The sequence below is a fragment of the Microtus ochrogaster genome, chromosome 21 (assembly GCF_000317375.1).
Source record: "Microtus ochrogaster isolate Prairie Vole_2 chromosome 21, MicOch1.0, whole genome shotgun sequence".
Lineage (NCBI taxonomy): Eukaryota > Metazoa > Chordata > Mammalia > Rodentia > Cricetidae > Microtus > Microtus ochrogaster.
The window spans coordinates 2,592,748-2,613,222 of record NC_022022.1 but is presented as its reverse complement, the minus strand read 5'-3'; the positions used below and the strand labels follow the sequence as shown (position 1 = coordinate 2,613,222).

The window sequence follows — 20,475 nt, the reverse complement described above, 5'->3', positions numbered from 1 at the left end:
AGGTCTGGTGCCCTCTTCTGGCCTCCAGACATACAGACAGAACATTGTATACATAATAAATAAATAAATATTTAAAAAAAAAATATTGGAATATTATCCTGTTTATTTGCTGATTGTGTATGACTAGTTTGGGCTACCGTGGTAGAGCTGGATAGATGAAATGGGGATATGTGACCTACAAATATTTACAATCTGAATCTGTGAGACACGAACTCTCAACCTGGTTCCTTATTTGTAAAACTCACAAAACTTGTCATGTGAATCAAATGGGATAAGATACAAAGGTACTTTATGATTTTTTGTTTTAAGGCTTATTTTATTATTACATGTGTACAAGTGTTTTGCCTACATGTATGTCTGTGTACTGCGTATGTGTCTGGTGCTCATGGAGGTCAGAGCAGGGCATTGTATCCCTTGGGTGTGAGTTACCATGTATGTGCAGGGAATTGAACCTGGGTTTTGTGCAAGAGCAGCAAGTGCTCTTAACTGCTGAGCCAACTTTCCCATCCCTTTGTTAATTTTTTCTTTTCTATTGGATTAAAAAAAATTTTTAATGTGTATGGGTGTTTTGTCTGCATATATGCCTGGTGTCTAGGGAGGCCAGAAGAAGGCCTCAGATTCCCTGGACCTGGATTTACAGATATTATGAGCCACCGTATGGTTGCTGGGAATCTAACCTGGGTCCTCGGGAAGCACTGTCGGTACTGTTAACCTCTGAGCCTTCTGCCCAACCTTAGTGCTCCCAAGTTTTAAGCCTAGTTATCTAGAAAAGTGTTGATGACGTTAATCTTGTGTGCTCAGCCTCAAACACGGGCTTGAGTCACAGCACATGGAGGTCAGAGAACAACTCGCCAAAATCGTTCTCTCCTTCCTCCAGGTGGGTCCCTTGGCTTAAACTCAGGTCATCAGGCGTGGTGGTAACAGGGGCCTTTACTCACTGAGCTGTCTGACCAGGCCTTCTATTTTAAAGACTGCTGTGCGTGTGCTTGCATGCCCGTGTGTGAATGAACGTGCAGATGATGTACAGGCGCATGTTCCTGTGCGTGTGATTCCAGAGGAGGCCCTTAGATTTCTCAGAGCTGTACAGGTATTTGTGAGATGGCTGTGCCTGGCTTATCATCTGGTTTCTGGGATGCCAATGGTTAGGTACCACTGCTCTTGGCAGCCTAGCCATCTCTCCAGGGTTCCACACTTGTTTTTAAAACAGTCTAAGCTGGTCTGGGAGAAGTTGTGGACCTGAGGATGACCTTCAACTTTTGATCCTCCCAAGAGCTGAGCTCACATTGCCACCATACCCAGTTTTATGGGGTGCTAGGGAGTGTACCCATGGCTTTGTGCATACTTAGCAAGCACTTTATAGAGCTACCTCCCCAGTCATAAAGTGCTAAAATTTTAATCAAGTCTTTTGTTTGTTTTTTTCAAGACAGGGTTTTTCTATGTAGCCCTGGCTGTCCTAAAACTCATAATGTATTCCAGGCTGGCCTCAGATTCAGAGATATGCTGCCTGTGCCTCTACCTCTTGAGTGCTGGGATTAAAGGCCTGTGCCACTGCCGCTACCATCACCCAGCTACAAATTTTCAGTTAATTAAAAAATTTTAGATTTACTTTGTATTTTGCCTGCACGTATGTTCTTCGTAGGTATGCCTTGTGCCAAAGGAGATCAGAAGAGAGCATCAGATGCCCTGCGACTGGAATTACAAAGGGCTGTAAGCCACCATGTGGGTGCTGGAAACTAAACACTGGTCTTCTGCAAGAGTGCTCTTAATTGCTGAGCCATCGCTCTGGCCCTCAATAGTTCAAAAAGAACAACAAAATATTCCTGTAATGTGTACATATGTGCCTACATGGGTGGGTATGTGCTTATTCAGAGACCAGTGAACAACTTGTGGGAGTTGGTTCTCTCCTACCGTGTGGAATCCAAGTATCAAATTCAGTAAGGCTTGTGTACAAGGGTCTTCTTTTTAGTTTGTTTGTTTATTATGTATACATCCAGGTATATATATATATCTTCTGTCTGCATCCAGAAGAGGGCACCAGATCCCATTATAGACAGTTGTGAACCACCATGTAGTTGCTGGAAATTAAACTCAGGACCTCTAGAAGAACAGTCAGTGCCCTTAACCTCTGAGCCATCTCTCCAGCCCCTGCCTACAAGGGTATTTAGATAAAGGCCATGAGCCATGTTAGGTCCCTTCAGTAATTTTTGTATAAACAGTATATGAATAAAACTCCCCAGCAAAAACACACACCTTCAGTGTGCCTGCCTTCTTAGGACAAACATTAGAGCAGGAAATGAAGAATTAGCATTTGTGTGATTTGAGGAAACAATAAAAACAATAAAAACCACAAAGTTAACATGTCTGGCTGTACATAGAGAAAAGCCAAGACTGTCACCACAGAGAACACCCACACTCTGGGGTAGGTGGCACTGGAGCCGTTAAGAAACCTGGAAAGAGTGCCAGGTGGGTAAGAGGAGAGTGGGACGTGTCTAAGATGGGAGGAGGAAGGGCTCAGAGCAGCTCTGTGTCGGGTGGCTGAGTGTGCAGTGTGCAGCCTTTGCCAAGGCGCCTGGGTTTCACTGCTGATCAGGGGAAGGTGAACGTAAAACCCCGGAGAGCTCATTTTGTGGGCTCCTTAGTTACTTGGGAAAGTGCAGCAAAATGAAAGTAGTGTAAGGCCGACCGCTGGCAGTTAACTGCCGTGGTGAGGAGGAATCATGGAGTGTACTGGGGGTGGTGGTTCTGTGGTAGAGCACTTGCCTAGCGTGCACAGGGTCCAAAGTTCAGTCCCAAATGCTGACTGGAAGTGGGACTGGGGTGGGGAAGGACTGGAGAGCAGAGAAGAGGAAGAGGATGGGTAGGCTCAAGCAGGCTTTTCAGTAAGGCTAAGGACCCATGACACCAGGAAGTAATTATTATGAATAGCAAATATAAATTACAAAAGTTTCACAAACAAAAGAAAATCCAAGGGGCTGGAAAGAGAGATGGCTCCGCAGTAAGAACACTTGCTGTTCTTGCAGAGAACCTGCAATCAGTCCTCAGCAACTGCATGGTGACCTACAAACATCTAATTCTAGTTCTAGGGGATCCAATGCCTTCTTCTGACCTTCTTGGGCACCAGGCATGCACATGTATACATCATACATGCAGGCAAATAATCATACACATTAAATAAAAATAAATCTTAAAAAAATCAAACAAGGAGCCGGAATGCTGGCTCAACATTGAGAACACTGACTGCTCTTCCAGAGGATCCGAGTTCAATTCCAACACCCTCTTGACAGCTCAAAACTGTCTGTGGCTCTAGTTCTGGGGATCCAACACCCTCACACAAATATACATGCAGGAAAAACACCAATGCACATAAAATAAAAATAAGTAAATTTAAAATAAATAAAATGAGTCAGGCATGGTGGCTCATGCCTCCTTTAACCCCAGCACTCAGGAGGCAGAGGGAGAGGCAGGCCTGTTCTATGTAGCAAGTTTTAGGCCAATCAGGGCTACATAGTGAGACCCTGTCTCAAAATATATATATATAAAGCAAGGCAGTGGTGACACACACCTTTAATCCCAGCACTCAGGAGGCAGAGGCAGGTGGATCTCTGTGAGTTCAAGGCCAGCCTGCTCTACAAGAGCTAGTTCTAGGACAGCTAGGACTGTTACACAGAGAAACCCTGTCTTGAAAAACATATATTTTTAATATATAATATATATATATATATTTTTTTTTTTTGGTTTTTTCGAGACAGGGTTTCTCTGTGGTTTTGGAGCCTGTCCTGGAACTAGCTCTGTAGACCAGGCTGGTCTCGAACTCACAGAGATCCACCTGCCTCTCTCTGCCTCCCGAGTGCTGGGATTAAAGGCGTGCGCCACCACCGCCCGGCTAATATATATTTTTTAATATATAATATAAACATATATATATAATTTCTCCATCAAAGTCACAAATGGAGCTAAGAGTGGTATTTCACATCTCTAATTCCTGGGACACCAGGATAACTTTGATTTCTAGGCCAACCTGAGCTACACAAATAAGGTTTTGCCTTAGAAGGAGGTCATATTTTCTGAAATAAAGGGAGGCGATTTATTTACCAGCAATGGAAAAAGCTGTGTGACTAGTGAGAAGCATGCTGAGCAGCTGAGAAGCAGTGACTAAGATGACAGAATTATCCGATGCACTGGAAAGGCCGAGGATGAGAGAGGAAATGGTTTTGGTAGAAACTGGGACAAATCAGAACGAAAGAAAGACACGAGAAGGCTACCGCACCATCCATACATGGGCTTCACTCAGCAACACTGGGTAGCTTTCCTCGGCCTAGCATGCCTTTGGCAGATACAACTGTTTGAGTCTGCTATGTATGACCCAGTCTGAGTCCCCTATCCTGACCTCAACAATTCTAGGGCACTATGCCCTCTTCAAAATCCTAGTGGCTGGGGGGCTGGTGGGATGGCTCTTGCACTGACTGCTCTTCCTAGAGGACTCGGGTTCAATTCCCAGCACCCACATGGCAGCTCTCAGCTGTCTAGCTCCAGTTCAAGAGAATCTGACATCATTATACCAATGCGCATGAAATAAACTTAAATAAAGGTTTTTTTTTTTTTTTTTTAAAAATCCTAGTGGCTGTTTTGCAGGCAGCAGGTTATATACATGCATTTACCCCCAAGCATCAACAGCTCCCATCAAAGCAGAGCTGCCCCAAAGCAGAAGAACCTGCTTGTCTAGCCAGCTGGAAGGTTCCACAGGGAGAGACAAAGAGAAAGGTATTAGCTCCTGAGTGTGAACAGAAAAAAAATAACAACAAACCCACCTCAACTCTGAACCTCTAAGTGTGCCAAGGGTGTTCCCGAGGGAAGCAGCAGCCAGTGTCCCTCACAGGTTTGTTATTATCCCACCCAGACTCGACCTTTAGAGCCTGTATTCACAAACACTTCTATCTGCTCTTCAGAAGCCCAGTGGGTAAGATTTAAGGTATTCAAGGTTGAAAGTTTTCAATTTACCACAGTCAGCAAAGTGTTTAGGTAAAAAAATGTCTTTAATCAGAAAGGATTTATTTTTTCCTCACCACAAATACATTAAAAGTAAAAAAAAAAAAAAAAGAAATACACATAAACATAATATTTACACAAACAGGAACTCAGAGGACATTGTAAAGCCTGAGCCAGGGGCTAAGGACCAGGGCCACCGGCAGGATGGCTGGTCGGCTGTGGCTCCAGGTGTCCTGCAGCCGTCTCTCTGACTGTGGCAGGGAGAGCAGGGGCACAGAGGGTGCAGCTCCGGTCTGATGGCAGCGTTACTGGCAAACTGTGGCAACAAGACCCCTCTCCAGATGGTTTCTTCAGATCACCAGGGCTGACAGGAGACAGTGCAGCTGGTGGGATCGGAGTGCCGGGGGCAGAGTGGGTGAAGGGTGTTCCTGTCTTCTGGAGCACAAGGATGACACCAATGCTGGCTGCAGTGCCTTGGGAACTGTGGCTGGAGGCGGAGCCTTGGGGACTGAGGGGAGGGCTACAAATGGGAGGGCTATGACTCCAGGTGAGGTTCATAGCTGGCCACTCTGCCAGATGCCAAGGCTGCTTTGGTTTCAACACTACATGTCCTAGCTGTGCTTGGCCCAGCTTCTCCATTAGAGGTGCAGGAGAGGAGGCAGCTGAGTCACTGTGGGGGCTTGGAAAGTCCTGGACAGTAGGGACAGAAGAAAAACAACCAATGGTTAAGAAAGCTTACAGATTAGCTCCACTTAGCCTGGACCTTTGCTGTCCGTGAGAACGCATTGTGCAGTGCAAACACACATTGTTTTGTGCAACAGATGTGTTCTTGCCAGGTGATGATTAAGTAAAAATTTTAGCAATCACGTAATGCTTCCATTTCTCCAACCAACAGCTGATAGGCGACTGTGTAACACGAGAAACAGACAAGCTAAAACAATCCTACAGTTCTCACTATCTACACAGTGATTCCTGTTTAGTTTCTTTAAAGTCTTTTTCCCCCCTGTGGTGTTAAGAGAATAAAACCCAGGCCTGTTATGGCTGGAGAACACTCTAATAAATCACACCACAGCCAGAGAAGTGGAAGTGAATTAACGTCCTGATTTCTGAGTTGAAGATCCTCATTTTCCATGTTTTAGTTCTCCATGAGGCATATCCTGTTACTTTTCAGTCAATTATTTTCACATCGTTAAAAATTATAGTTGACTTAGTTGGACATGTTGGCAATTGCTTTTAATCCAAGCACTCGGGAGGCAAAGGCAAGTGGATTTCTGTGAGTTCCAGGACAGTCAGAGCTACACAGAGAAACCTTGTCTTGAAAAAAACGAAAGCAATTAAAAAAAAAAAACCCACAATTATAGACGCCTAAGGTTTGACCTAGGATATTTTGACAGGAGTCAAAAGGTGGAGAGGGTAAGGGTTTGGAGGGCCGCAAGGAAGAATTTGTAGAGGAAAACTGAGGTGTCTTCCTGTGAGAGTCATCTGTGTCTTCAGAAAGCAGATAAGCTGCAACAGGAGATCCCAACAAAATAGAACCAACATCTAAGCTAAATATAAAAAGTACAGGAATGCACGAAGTTGGGCATTCCTTTCCCTGAAAAAACCAAAAAAAATACCACCACCAACAAAAACCTTAAGGGAAATGGGAAGAGGGACACATTTCTCCATACACAATCCAGTTCTTGATTTTTCTCCCATCTCTTCCTTAGTTTTGAGGTTCTTACCTTGTTTATCTGATGCCTGCTCCCTCCTAATGATGACTTCTGGACAGCTATATGAGGAAACCAAGTCTTTAACATCCCTTCCACTTGCAGCAACGTTCCTAGGTAACGTTCTCTGTGGAAAAGGTAAAAGTCACTAAGTATGAAAAAAGAGACATGGAGAATTGTACAGGCCTCCCCCAATGAGATACTGAGGAGAGGAAGAGAGACACAGGGAGACTTACCCCATCTGAGGCTTCCGTAAAACACCCACTATCCGCTGGATCCGGTCCATGGCCACACTCTGCTGGAAGCTACTCAATCCTAAGGTGAAGGAGAAGGTGGTCAGAGGGGTGGAATGTAGCTCGGTGGCAGAGGGGTTGTCTAGTGCACACAGAGACTAGGTTCATGCCCCAGCAGGAGAGAAAGCAGAGGTGAGGATTGAGGTAGGTGTAAAGACAGAGAAAGATGGGGGTTAAAATCGATTCACCCAAAGAAATCAAGTTGCAGATGCAAACAGGGAATAGCCCAGATCCCAAAGAAGAAGATTTAATAATCATACATTTCACACAGAGAAGGGCATTACTATCCCCCGAGCCCAGAAACATAATCAGCTTATTACCTCTGTCGAAGCGGCCCATTTTTAGTCCGTTCAGTAGATCTGTGAGGGGCCGTATGAACCCTTGGAGTTCTTTACACTGTAGGAAAACAGCAAAAAGACAGCAGAGATTTTTCTGCTGTCACGTATCTGGCAGCCAGTACTATCCCCTCAGGGTCCTTACCAATTAGGTGCTTGATGCTGCACTCCTGTCTCCTTTCTCTTACCTTTTGAGCAAACAGCAGGTCTCCCTCTGTGATACATCCCTGGGTGTGTAGACTGGTCTCCAGTTTCCCGTCTCTTGATCTTTTGACCCTAGATCCTCGCTGTTCCAGATGAGATGCTGTATGCTGGTTACCAGAAACCCTGGGTCGATGTCTGCAGTGGATAGGACCCGGACTGGGCTGGGCACCTCCCCTTTGCCCAACAGCTTCAGGCCTGAGCCCGTGGGCGCTCTTGCCTTCCCTCTCATTATCAGAGGAGAAGCTAAAGTCACTGTTCACAGGGGATGTGGAAAATGACGAGGAGAGTGAGGAGGAGGAACAAGAAGAAACGCTAGATGGAGATTCCATAGGTCCAGGAGCAGAGGCTGAAGAGTGAGCGGCTCCTGTAGTACCAGAGCTCAGAGCCCGCAACTGAAAAGCAAAGCGAGAGACTCTGAAATCAGAGTCAAAAGGATTAGGAAAGGGCCTGGGAGACTGTGGCGTTCTCAATAGAAACCAGAAAAAAAAAAAAAAAAAACAACTTGCTTTTCCACCCCCATTCATAATTCAGACCGCCGGCCCACGGCTCTTGACCCCACACAGCCTTTCTTCCTTTGGGTTCAGAGTGAATACCTGACTTTACACCTTGCCCTCCGTCTGCTGTTCTGGGCTGTTCCCTTCCAGACCTCATAATGAGCTTATCGACCTAAAAAGCCACCCGCTAGTGGCTCGTCTGCGCACCAAAACCCACCTAAGGTCCCTATGGGGACCGTCCCCATGGACACCCGTCTCTGTAGCTTTCGCATCCCTCACCGTCAGGTGCCCTGCGGCCGGTCAGCCTATGGTCTCACCTTTCAGGTGATGCAATTCCTCCCAAAACCCAGATCTGCGGTCTCCCTCCGTCCGGGTCAGTCTTCCGGAGCGCTCCGCTCTGGTCCGCTCACCTGGGTCTGCCGGCTCAGCCCCGCTCGGGCTCAGTACCCCTCTCCTTCCTCCACCGTCTGCGCCGGTCTAGCCGACCCACCTCCGCCTCACTCTGTGGGTCCCGCCCCTTCCCCCTCCCAGACACGTGCGGCTCTGCACGTGCCTCCCCCTGCGTACACAGACCTCGTGCTCTCATTGGACAGCTTGCCGGCAACATGTGACTCTAGATACAGACACTCACAGCCCATTTGCTACCGCACGCGGGGGCTCGGCCAATAGAGAAGCAGCCAAGTGGTGATTGGCTGGAAGGGAAGCAGTCGATGCTCCACCCGTACATGCGGCTCCTCCGGTGATAAAAAGGAGGATGGAAAAAAGTGAAAATGAAGCAAGGGGCGGAAAAGGGTGGAGCTCGTAGCCTTAAATAGGACGGCGCTGCGCGGGAGACTGCGCGGCTGGAGTGTGCAGAGCCAGACCATGCTACGGAGGCGGTGCCTAGGGACGTGGGCCCCTCCGAGCGCCTCCGCGCACGGGCGCAGCACGTGGGAGCCCTCAGCAACTCGTGTCCGCAACGTGTGTGACAACGGACGTGTGACGCCGGGCATCCGTTCCCTTGTCAGCGGCTCGCCCTCGTGACTCCCCACTCTTTCATCCTCCCCTCCTAGGCTGATAGTTGGGTGCCTCCTGCCCTGCTGGGCGAGGAGGGTGGGGACTGCAGCCGGAACAGCGCGTTCTCTCCGGGGCTCCCGCCGAGCGGCTTCTCCAGTCGGTTCTTACATAACCCGCCACGCACGTTACCATCTCAGATGCCAGCCCGCCAAGACTCTGGGGTGAAAGCCGAACTCGTCCCTGACTTTTCTGCCCCGGGCCCTTGGGACCCTTCAACTCAATTCTCTGATTCTCAGCACAGGGAACAGAGTAGAGTAGTAGGTCCTTGATCCTCAAGGTTATGGCTTTATTTGTTCCTTTGAGAAGACTGGAAAGACGTTGAGGAAGGAAAAGAGCAAGTCCAGAGTCACCCATAGACGCCAACATCCGTTTTATCAAGTCAGAGTTAAAGCAAACAATGAAGACCAAGACCCTGTAATTTGAAGACAACAGAGGGATCGCAAGGGGGCACTCTAGTTCTGACTAGAGTCGGGTGGACAGAGACTTTAAATATTTTTTTAAATGCATATTCTTACTAAAAGAAAAAAATTGAACAGGAATATAAGGCGGGGTTTGCAGAGTGTATGATTAATTTAAATATATTCGAATACTCTTTACTTATATTTAGCAATGTGGTTATTTTAGAAAAAGGAAAAGTTTCTAAATTAAACCTCAGCACTGTTTCCCCAAAGTTTCAAGACAATATCATATAAAATACAATTAAGCTGGGTGTGATGTTTCATTCCTGCTGTAATCGTAGGGGTTGGATGCAGGAGATGGGTTCAAGACCACCCTGAGCCACAGGAGACTGTTAGAAAAAAGATTAGAAGAAAAAATTAGAATTACAGGCTCAGCTTAAACCTGTTATCTGTGAGTATTCTCTTTTCTACCCCAAACTAGGTTTATTTATGGGGTATGATTCCTTCTAATTAACTGACATCTAATTCAAGGGTTTTTTGTTTGTTGTTTTGGTTTGTGTTCCCCCTCCCCCCCCATACACACACAGGGTTTCTCTATGTAGTTCTGGCTGCCCTGGAGGAACTCTCTTTGCAGACTAGGCTGGCTTCGAACTCAAGAGGTGTGCCTGCCTCTGCCTTCCGAATTCCAGGCATGCACCACTACACTCGTTTCTAATTCTCTTTCTAATCTGCCCTTTATGCCCCCCCAAGTTTTGGTGTACGTGTTGACTTTAGAACCGTCATTAAGAAGTAGACAAAAGGGGGCTGGAGAGATGGCTCAGAGGTTAAGAGCACCTGAGTTCAATTCCCAGCAACCACATGGTGGCTCACAACCATCTGAAATGGGGTCTGGTGCCCTCTTCTGGCCTGCAGGCATACACAGACAGAATATTGTATAATAAATAAATAAATAAATAAATAAATAAATAAATAAATAAATAAATAAATAAATAGAAGTAGACAAAACTATTTTATTTTTCAACCAGCTTCTTGACAAACTCTAGTCCGAAGAGTCTTGGCAGCCTTCTCTCACCTAGAGAGAGGGGAATAAAAACAGAATCAGGTGGCTGACTTGATATTTAAGAGGACACACTCCGTTTTGTTTTGTTTTTCAAGACAGGATTTTTCTGTGTAGCCTTGGCTGTCCTGGAACTCGCTCTGTAAACCAGGCTGGATTTGGATTCTCAGAGATCTGCCCACTTCTGCCTCTCGAGTGCTGGGTTTAAAAGCCTGCGCCACCACCGCCCATTATTGACAATTGGCTGACTAAGTTCAGTTCCCAACACAAATGCCTGGCGGTTCCCAAGCCCCAGCAAACTCCCATTCCTGGAACTCTGGGGGCTTTGGCCTCCTAAATTCCTCCTCTATACATACACAGGAAAGCAGTAGACCCAAGAAACAAGAACAGGAGGCCAAGGGAGTCTCCCCTTGCTCCCATTGCTATACAGACCCCACAGATTTCATATTCTAAGATGGATTCTCCATTCGTTGTTGAGAAAGATGTGTCCCTTTCATGCCTCCTTCCTCCTCCTGCTGAACTTTGCCTCTTGGCTCTACAGGGTTGTAGGACACACCCATTTTGACCTCTGGCACCTGCCATAACTTCAAACCTGGGCAGACTCAGCCCTGATTTTCCCAGGCTTGTTGAGAGCTTGGAAAAAGGCTTCTCCATTCAGCCTGCCTCTCTCCTAGGAGGTCTTGAAAGTCCTCCCAGACTGGAATAAACGAATGGCATCACAAGTCTTTGTTTCAACTCATTCCAAATTTTAAGATTAGATAATCAGATATTTTCTAAATGGGATCCTGCTTCTTTCCTTAAGCATAGGAGAACTGAGCAGGTTGGTAAGAATTGCTTCATAGCACCCCACCAAAGCCTGTGGCTGCCCTCTTACCTTCTACATAAAGTGCAGCCCCCCTTGAAGGAGGGTCCATAAGAGAAGACAGGACACAGAACTCTGCAGGCTGGACATGGCATCATTCTGATCTGGAATCTGCTAAAACATCCCCCCCACACACACAAGAGGTCATTGTCACCCTTCCTAACAATTCCCATTCCGGCTCCAGGAAGATAGCCACCTCCTTACATTAACTCCCTTTTTCCTTACCTCTAATCTCAAAGGAGATTCAGCCCTCCTCCCCATCGCTGTAAAGAATTCTTCCTACTTAGGAGGCCATGACTCTCAATGACATTCGATGTTTTATCTTTTGTGGGCATGACTTTGTGCTAGTCACTGTGGTAGGCGCTTTGGGGGTTATAAATGAGACATTATTACGTTCCTGCGTGTATGAGGGGCTTACCACCTACAGAGAACTTACTGTGCATTTAAAACCTGTGGGAGATTTAGTGTCAGGCTTTGCTCGTCAGTCCTGCAGGTTCCTCTCATTTGTATTCAACTGCTTGTAGGCTGGTTTTCAGTCCTGTTGCATTGCCCTTAATAGCCATTGGTGTTTTGTTTTATGTCTTTAATTTCATATTTTTCAGATGGGTCTATATTTTCTACATTTCCTCATAATGTTCATCATCACAATACCCCCATAGGGATGAAAACCAGAGTTTTACAAATGCCGTACTAGAGCGCTACTGCTGAGCTACCCCCCAATCTCTTCTCTCCCTGCTCTCCTCTTTCTTTTATTGTTTTGTTTTTTCAGACAGGGCCTCTCTACATCGCTCTAGTTTTACTAGTACTCACTGTGTAGGACAGGCTAGACTCGAACTCAGAGAGATCTTCCTGCCTCTGCCTCCTGAATGCTGAGATTAAAAGCATGTACATGAGCCTTCCTTAGTTTGAGGTAGGTTTGGGGCTCTTGGTAGCTTTTGGCTGATTATATCAAGTTTTCTCTTCTAGTCCCTATAATGCAAAAAAAAAAAAAAAAAAGTTGGCTGTCTGCCTGCCTCTTCCTTTTCCTTGATTGATTTCTCTTCCTCCACTGACTGAGTCACTGGCCTTCCTACTTTCACAACTGTAACTTTGCCCTTAGGTCTCTACTCCTGATCTAGTTTGCTGCCTTCAGAACACCCACACAGGCTGTCAAAATTATCACTTCCAACCTAAGCCACACTGGCCTCCAAGAGTTCCCATCTTGGTCAACCATTTCCCAAACATGTTTATTAGATCCTGTTTCTATTTCATATGTACATGTGTGTTTTGGTGTGTGTATGTGTGCATATGTGGAGAGGTCAGAGGACAACGTGAAGGTTCGTTCTTTCCTTCCATCACACGGGTCCTGGGGATCGAATTCAGATCATCCTATGGCATATGTACTGTCTGAGCCACCTCTCTGGTCCTCCCCAAACATTGTTAAAATCTGCAAGTTATTTTAACTCCCCACCCCCTTTTCCTTTACAAGATTACTACTGAAGAGAAGCATTTTCTTCTAACTTTATTCTTCTGCTCTCAATTTACGTGCCATTCCCCTAGTCCAGCCCTTTATGGGATGTTTCTTGGACAGCATAAACTTTTCCACTATGCATCTTGCATTTAGTCAGATGAAGAGTGTTCCTAAATTTTGACTCCATTATCTTCACTCTACTTGGAAGGCTTACCAGGTTCCTCATTGTGTATCAACCCAAAGTCCAGCCTGACACTTCAGACCATCTATTTATCCCTAACTTTAAGCATATTTACATTTATTTATTTAGGTTAGAGGGCATGGGATGTTACGTGTGTGGAGGTCAAAGGACAACTCTTGGAATCTCCCCTATCCTACCAAGCAGGTCTCAAGGAGCAAACTTGACCCAGGTCCTCATGTTTCTTAGCAAGTGCCTTTATTTAATGAGCCATTTCACTGCCAAAAACAGTTTTCTAACCTGGGCAGTGGAGGCACATGCCTTTAATCCCAGCACTCCGGAGGCAGAGGCAAGTGAATTCCTGTGAGTTCGAGGCCAGCCTGGTCTATAAGAGCTAGTTCCAGGACAGCTAGGACTGTCACACAGGGAAACCCTGTCTCAAAAAAAAAAAAAGTTTATTATTTATCTCTCTCTGCCCTGGAACTTGCTCTGCAGACCAAACTGACCTGGAACTCACAGAGATCCCCTTGCCTCTGGCTCTGAATGCTGGAATTAAAAGCATTTGTCACGATGCCTGACCATTTTTCCCCCAATAGAGTCTTGCTATGTCACTCAGGCTGGTCTTGCTTCCCTCCAGTACCCTCCCTACAAATGGCCTGTTTAGAGTTTTCCTCCACATCACCCTATCCTGCAAGGAAGAATCCTGTCCCCAACCCCACATGGCAAAAACTTAATTCTTGAATTTCCTTTGCAGCCCAACCTTTGTGCATATGTTTTGATTCATACTGTCCTGCTCTGTAAACTTTCCTTCTGTCATACCCTCGTCACCAAGCCCAGCTATTTGCTCTGCTTCTCTTCCCTTGGCAGCTTTCTCTCTCCTAATAACTAGTCTCTAGTCTTCCTTTTTTTTTTTTTCTTCCTTTCAGAACACCTAACAAGCAAAAGCTATCTTAGTCTTAAATTGTATCTAAAACAAAATCTGGGCTGGCTCAGCAGGTAAAAGCATGTGCCACTCAATCCTGACACACTGACTCCCCAAAGTCCTCCGGCCTCCGGACATGTGGTGTGGCCCAAGTGTGATACCGGTTCTGCTGGTTAGTTGACACAACAGAGTCGCCTGGGAAGATGGAACTGCATCTGAGGAGTTGACCCCATCAGATTGGATTGTGGGGATGTCTTTGGGGGACTTTTCCTGATTAATGATTGATACGGAAAGGGCCAGCCCACTGTGGGCCAACGGTATAAAAGAGCAAGCTGAGCGAGTCATGGAAGCAAGCCAGTAAGCAGTGTGCCTCCCAAGTCTGTGCTGCAGCTCCTGGCTTGAGTTCCTGCCCTGGGTGTGTGACCTGGGCGTTGTAATAACCCTTTCCTCCCCAAGTCAGTGTTTCAGCACAGCGCAGGGAAACCAAATTGGAATACCTACGTGGAAGTATTAACCATTGGTTCTCTCCTCCACCAGAACCCACCCTCTGTTCATTCAAGGTCTCAGGCCTGGGATCTGTCAGGGTGAGAGTCAGCCACACTGCCCTCCTCCTTAATCCCCATTTGACTCACTGGCTCTGTAGTCACTGGCTTCGTCGTCACTGGTCTTGTTGTCACAGGATTCTGAGGGTCCGCGAGTTCTGTGTGGAGACTAATGGTGGTCTCCACTGCCTCTGTGGTCGCCTCCTTCTCCAACCCGTTCTGACCTCGGTAGGGTTGGGAAACAGTCATCATCTCTTCCTTCCGTCTAACATCCCCCACAGACGTTCTCTTCCTTCCAGTAAGCCTCCTACCTCACCTCCAACCCCACATGACCAAAACTTAAGGTCAGGGATTGTCTGGGTCCAGTGCCAGCATGGATTATCCATGTATTCCATTCCACAAGTCCCTCGACTGCCCCTCTTTCATGTGTCCCTAAGCCATTGGGTTCTGGCTCCCTTCCAGCCACAGTTAAGTGGTTGTGTGGGACCCACTTCCTAGTTTCTATCTACCAGGTTTTCTTTTCTTACCTGTTTTCTGTTCTTGCTGAGACAGTCTTACTAAACAGTCCTGGCTGGCCTGGAACTTGCTACGTAGACCAGGCTGACCTTCCACCCATGGCAATCCTCCTGCCTCTGCTACCCAAGTGCTGGGATTATAGGAGTGGACAACCATACCCAGCCCTGATGTTCATTCTTGCCACCTAGCTACATTTCAGCTCTTCCCAGTTTCTGTTTGACTGTTATTTGTCCTGACCCTCTTAGACAGAGAAGTCACTCACCAACCTATCCTCCAACTCAAACACGGAGTAATCGACAGTGAAGTTTGGACTAAAGTCATCTGGAGAAGAGAAAAAAAGAAAAAAATAGAAATAAAAGGGGAAGAAACTGCTCAGAATACTCCACCTTTCCTAAGTTATAAGATGTGTAGGTATTGCCTACTTCTAGTTATTTTTAGTGTTAAAAATGTTTATGAGCCGGGCGGTGGTGGCGCACCCCTTTAATCCCCGCACTCGGGAGGCAGAGGCAGGCGGATCTCTGTGAGTTCGAGGCCAGCCTGGTCTAGAAGAGCTAGTTCCAGGACAGGATCCAAAGCTTCAGAGAAACCCTGTCTTGAAAAACCAAAAAAAAAAAAAAAAAAGTTTATGAATTGGAGCTGGTAAGATGGCTTAGCAGTTAAGAACACGTATTTCTCTTTCAGAGGGCCTGAGTCTAGTTTCCAGAATCCACCCTGAACAGCTGTCAGTCTCTCCTAATTCCAGCTTCAGTGGGGTTTTACATCACTGATCTCCATGGCAACTTCACTCATGTATAAGCACACATCCCTCCAATATACCAATTTTTTGTTCTGTTTTTTTGAGGCAGGGTTTCTCTGTTTAACAGCCTTAGCTGTCCTGAAACTCACTCTGTAGACCAGGCTGGCCTAGAACTCAAAGAGATCCGCCTGCCCCTGCTTCCCAAGTGCTGGGATTAAAGGTGCATCACCATGCCTGGCTAAATCTTTTTTTGTTTTTTTTTGTTCGTTTGTTTTTTGTCTTTGCTTTTTGAGACAAGGTTTCTCTGTAGCTTTGGAGCCTATCCTGGAACTCACTCTGTAGACCAGGCTGGCCTCAAACTCACAGAGATCCACCTGTTTCTACTTCTCAAGTGCTGGGATTAAAGTCGTGCGCTACCACTGCCCAGCTATAATAATTCTTTTTTTTAAAAATATTTATTTATTTATTTATTATGTATACAATGTTCTTTCTGTGTGTATGTAATGAGGGCACCAGACCTCATTACAGATGGTTGTGAGCCACCATGTGGTTGCTGGGAATTGAACTCAGGACCTTTGGAAGAGCAGGCAATGCTCTTAACCACTGAGCCATCTCTCCAGCCCCTCTTTTTTTTTAAATATTTATTTTTTTGTTTATTATGTGTACAGTATTCTTCCTGCAGGCCTCATTACAGATGGTTGTGAGCCACCATGTGGTTGCTGGGAATTGAACTCAGGACCTTTGGAAGAGCAGGCAATGCTCTTAACCGCTGAGCCATCTCTCCAGCCCCTATAATAATTCTTAATTTAAAAAATATCATAAACTTGAGAAATATCAAGAATCTTGGTAAGTTTTTTTTACAGCCAAAATTTTGTCTGATCCTCTTGTTCTGTTGCAACGTGAAGGGCAATCTTTGAATTAAGAATTCCCCAAATCTCTTCTGACCCCATCCTGAGCCAGAGCCTCTCATATACGCACCGTAACTAGGGGTAATTGTGTAGGGGTAATAATAATATGCCACTTGATAGTATTCACTCTCGTCCAGCTCTTCTTCGTCCTCGTATTCCTGTCCTGAAGGGACAAGAGCTACAGGTCAAAAGCTTCTGGAGCTCCTTAGCAACAGCACACATGGAGTTGATTCGGCCACCTCTCCAGAGGTCTCTTCTTCCTGCCTCTGTACCTCCAAACCCGCCCAGGGAGGGAAGGCCAGCAGTCTGCTTTCTGAGCAGAACTCCCAGGACAGAAAGCAGATCCCTTCACATGCACTAAGCCCCATAGGAGCTGTAAACCCTTTGTGAGTGGAAGACAGAGACCAGAAATTCAGAAAATCATATAGATTCCATGTGCTCCCAAATTTCTTATACATCTCTCACAAAACCACTAACATCTCAGGCTTTTAGATTTGGGTTTACTTCCAACTTCACTGCTAACTAAGCAGACGTGCGAACAGTCCGTTCATTCCCCTCCCCCACACTTTTTTTTTTGAGCCTACATACAGGGCTCCCTACATAGCCTTGGCTGTCCTGAAACTCACCGTATAGACCAGTTCAGCTTTGAAATCACAGAGATCTGCCTACTTCTGCCTCTGCTTCCTAAATGCTGGGACTAAAAGCGTGCACCACCACAGCAGGCCTCACATCCCTTTCCTTAAAATGAGTCAGCTGGACCAAATGACCCATCATAGCTCCTCTTCCCTTCCAAAACTAAAAATGGTGGTGTTGATAGTTGAATCCCGAATTCTAGGCATTTGCTAAATACATCCCTCCAACCCCAAACTAAGGACATGACACGGGAAAGGAAAACAATGAGACACACCTGGCAGACTGGAGAACAAAGAAGGGAAGGAGCCAAGCTCCTCCTGGGACCTGTCCCTAAAGACAGCCAGTTTTCTACTGTCCTATAGGCCAATCCATATTTATGTCTTTTTTTTTTTTTAAGACAGAGTTCACTATGTATCCCCAACCAACCTAGAACTCAGAGATCCTCCTGTCTCCGCCTCTAGAGGGCTGAAATTAAAGAAGTGAGCTACCACACCCAACTTGGTTTTGTTTTTTGAAATAGGGGTTATTTATTTATTTGAGACAGGGTTTCCCCGTGTAGCCCTGGCTGTTCTGGAACTTGTTTTGGAGAGAAGGCTGGCCCCAAACTCAGAGATTTGCCTGCCTCTGCCACCCGAGTCCTGGGACTAAAGGCGTGCACCACCAGGACTTGCTGGGTGGGAGGTGAGGTTATGCATGGGGCTAGTCTGGAACTCACTGTGTAGTCAAAGTTGCCCTTAAATTTCTGCCCCTTTCCCCAGAGCTGGGGCATGTGTCATGAAGCTTGGCTCCCATTCCTATGTCTTTGCTAATAGAAATGGGGGGGTTTTGTTTTTTTGTTTTCCTTCTACTTTGTAGGAAGGAGTTACTCTGGCCTCACTAGTTTCACCCCTGGCTTCTGAGCACCCACCTCCTTCCTGTCCGGCTCCTCACTCTTTTGTTCAGTTTAACAGAAATCTGAGCTCAGTCTTGCTGAAGGAACTCTCTTTGGGGCTCCATCCGCTACCAGCCTTCTCTTCTTTGACAGGACTTAACTTGGCTTTTCTGTTGATTTTTCTGGCTCCACTTTCCAGGTCTCTACTCAGCCCCCAACCCTGGAGAAAGCACCATCACCCCCTGCTGACATGCCCACTTACCTTGTCCTTCTAGCTCTTCACTCATCCCGTTTATAAGAAAAGGACTGGCAGGCTCGGGCTCAGGAGTGGACTTACCCAGGATAAGTGGCACAGCAAGGGCGGCTAAGAAGAGGACATCCATTCTTGATTCTGCACTATCGCTGCGAAAGTAAAGAGGAAATTGCTCTGTTTCCCACCACACTTACCCCGCCTCTCACCCCCCCCTGCTGTGAAGCTGGGAGGGAGCAGGGTTTCTTCTCCCAGGGGACAGAAATCCCCGCCTACTTTCTCAGTAGATCTGTTACACTGCTGCTGGACTGAGGGTCAAGCCTCTTAGATGAATGGAAACTTGTTACTCCTGCAGAGTCCCTAGCTCTAGATTAGGTCCAATCGGGGACTCCCTCTGCTGGGACCAAAGTATATACTCTGCCCTCCTTCCCGAGGCTCACAGGTGTTGGCCCGCCTGGCAGCCCTTAACTTATCTTTGGCGTGCAGAGTTGCTCTTTACCCGTAATCTCTCCTCACAGGACCTTTTCTAGACGGTAAGTAAATGGTGCCTCTTCTCTGACTGCCTTGGCTATGGGGATGGAAGTGATGTTTCTGAACCATTGTTTGACTCCCAAATCTCCTTAGCACTGCTGCTGATAAACATCTCATAGCTGTCAGGTCCAAAGGAAACTCCAATTTCCCAGCCTCCAAAAGGCTGTTCATATATCCAGAAGTGAGCTAGCTCATCCTGGACTATTGGAGTATTTCTGGAAGTTAGATAAAAGCCAGCATTCCACAGGAACTCGTGAAACTGGTTCCCATCTGACAAATGGAGTCATTTCCCTTTCCTCTGGCAGAAGGGACGTATGGATACCGGTGACACCTACCAGTTAACCAAATCCTATGCTGGCCCCCATGGTACCTCAGTATCAGAAGTACCTGTTACACATTTCAGAGTCCATAGTAACATCCTAGCCTTTCTCACCTCCTTCTCTCCACTGTACCCCTCCGGTTCATGGGCTCCCCACTCCCACAGCTGCTCGTTCGTTTTATAACCCAACCCTTCTCACTATGTCTGGCTTTGCTATTCTCATTATTCTTGCTCCATTCTCTACCTCCCCCTAGTCTCCCTCATCTTGCAGAGAGCCCTGTCCACGTCCAGTCTACTTTCTCTCTCTTTTCCGAACTCTTCCAGATGCCTCCGGCTGTTCCTCTTTCCAATAAAAACCTTAACCGCTGGCAGTTTCTGTACTGTATGCATGCATACTCTATGCATACAATAGCCAAGGCCAGTTATTTCTCGCCATTTTGTGTTGACTTCACCCCTTTCCCCCAACTTTTTGGACACAGGATGGAAGAAGAGAGGAAGCAAACACCATCTTCTCCTCTGCTCCCACTTTCAGACACACGGCACCTTCCTCATCATTCTGTCTGCTCCTGTATTTCCTATTTTCATTCAGTTCAATTCAGAAGCAGTAGCGTATTTATTTGGCACAATGAACTATTAGTCTGTTAGGCAATTGAGACTTCACAGTCAAGACACTGCCGGGCGTGGTGTCGTGGCCCTGTGATACCAGCATTTGGGAGGCAGAGCTCTGTGAGTTCGAGGCCAGCCTGGGATACAGAGTGAGTTCCTGGACAGTCAGGGCTGCATAGAGAGATCCTGTTTCAAGAAACCCAAACCAAACAAACAAAAGACCACACACACCAAACAACAATAAAATATATAGAGTAGGAGAAGTAAGATGACATATGACTACAAAAATGTTCCAGATAAATGACTATTTTCCTTACATTTTGGCATAAATCTGTAAACTTTGTAAAACAAGATACAAACCAAATACATAAAGAAAATAAAGTATATTTTAAAATCTCACAAACAGTGGGCATGGTGATGCACATCTTTAATCCCGCACTCGGGAGGCGGGGGCTGGTAGATAAGGCTAGCCTGGTCTACAAAGTGAGTTTCAGGACAGTCAAGGCTGCACAAAGAAACCCGTCTGGAAAAACCAAACTAAAGAAAAATCAAACTACTCAAACAAAACTCCACATACATAAGAAATACTTGCTCAGCCTCGAAAGTGAGTCCCTGGAGC

At 46.3% G+C, this 20,475-nt stretch overlaps 2 protein-coding genes across 7 annotated transcripts; both read right to left on the bottom strand.

The window, feature by feature from the left end:
* Positions 1–5,064: 5,064 nt before the first annotated feature.
* Positions 5,065–8,499, bottom strand: Ciart (circadian associated repressor of transcription). 3 transcript variants are annotated; one of them, XM_026784097.1, is made up of 6 exons: positions 8,339–8,499; positions 7,512–7,941; positions 7,309–7,384; positions 6,932–7,010; positions 6,711–6,822; positions 5,065–5,676 (listed from the first exon to the last, which is right to left on the bottom strand). In XM_026784097.1, the coding sequence occupies exons 2-6, from the start codon at positions 7,854–7,856 to the stop codon at positions 5,167–5,169; spliced, it is 1,122 nt and encodes a 373-aa protein (XP_026639898.1). In that variant the 5' UTR covers positions 7,857–7,941; positions 8,339–8,499; the 3' UTR covers positions 5,065–5,166. The 3 variants fall into 3 exon arrangements, with proteins under 3 accessions (XP_026639898.1, XP_005357012.1, XP_026639899.1); XM_005356955.3 differs by having other exon boundaries at positions 7,512–7,919; XM_026784098.1 differs by having other exon boundaries at positions 7,512–7,919; positions 8,432–8,499.
* Positions 8,500–8,874: 375 nt separating this feature from the next.
* On the bottom strand, positions 8,875–18,739 carry C21H1orf54 (chromosome 21 C1orf54 homolog). 4 transcript variants are annotated; one of them, XM_026783896.1, is made up of 7 exons: positions 18,677–18,739; positions 18,413–18,552; positions 16,717–16,809; positions 15,265–15,323; positions 14,577–14,705; positions 11,407–11,508; positions 8,875–9,864 (listed from the first exon to the last, which is right to left on the bottom strand). In XM_026783896.1, the coding sequence occupies exons 2-6, from the start codon at positions 18,531–18,533 to the stop codon at positions 11,410–11,412; spliced, it is 501 nt and encodes a 166-aa protein (XP_026639697.1). In that variant the 5' UTR covers positions 18,534–18,552; positions 18,677–18,739; the 3' UTR covers positions 8,875–9,864; positions 11,407–11,409. The 4 variants fall into 4 exon arrangements, with proteins under 4 accessions (XP_026639697.1, XP_026639698.1, XP_026639700.1 ...); XM_026783897.1 differs by having other exon boundaries at positions 11,407–11,505; XM_026783899.1 differs by having other exon boundaries at positions 11,407–11,505; positions 18,488–18,552.
* Between the last annotated feature and the right edge of the window lie 1,736 nt (positions 18,740–20,475).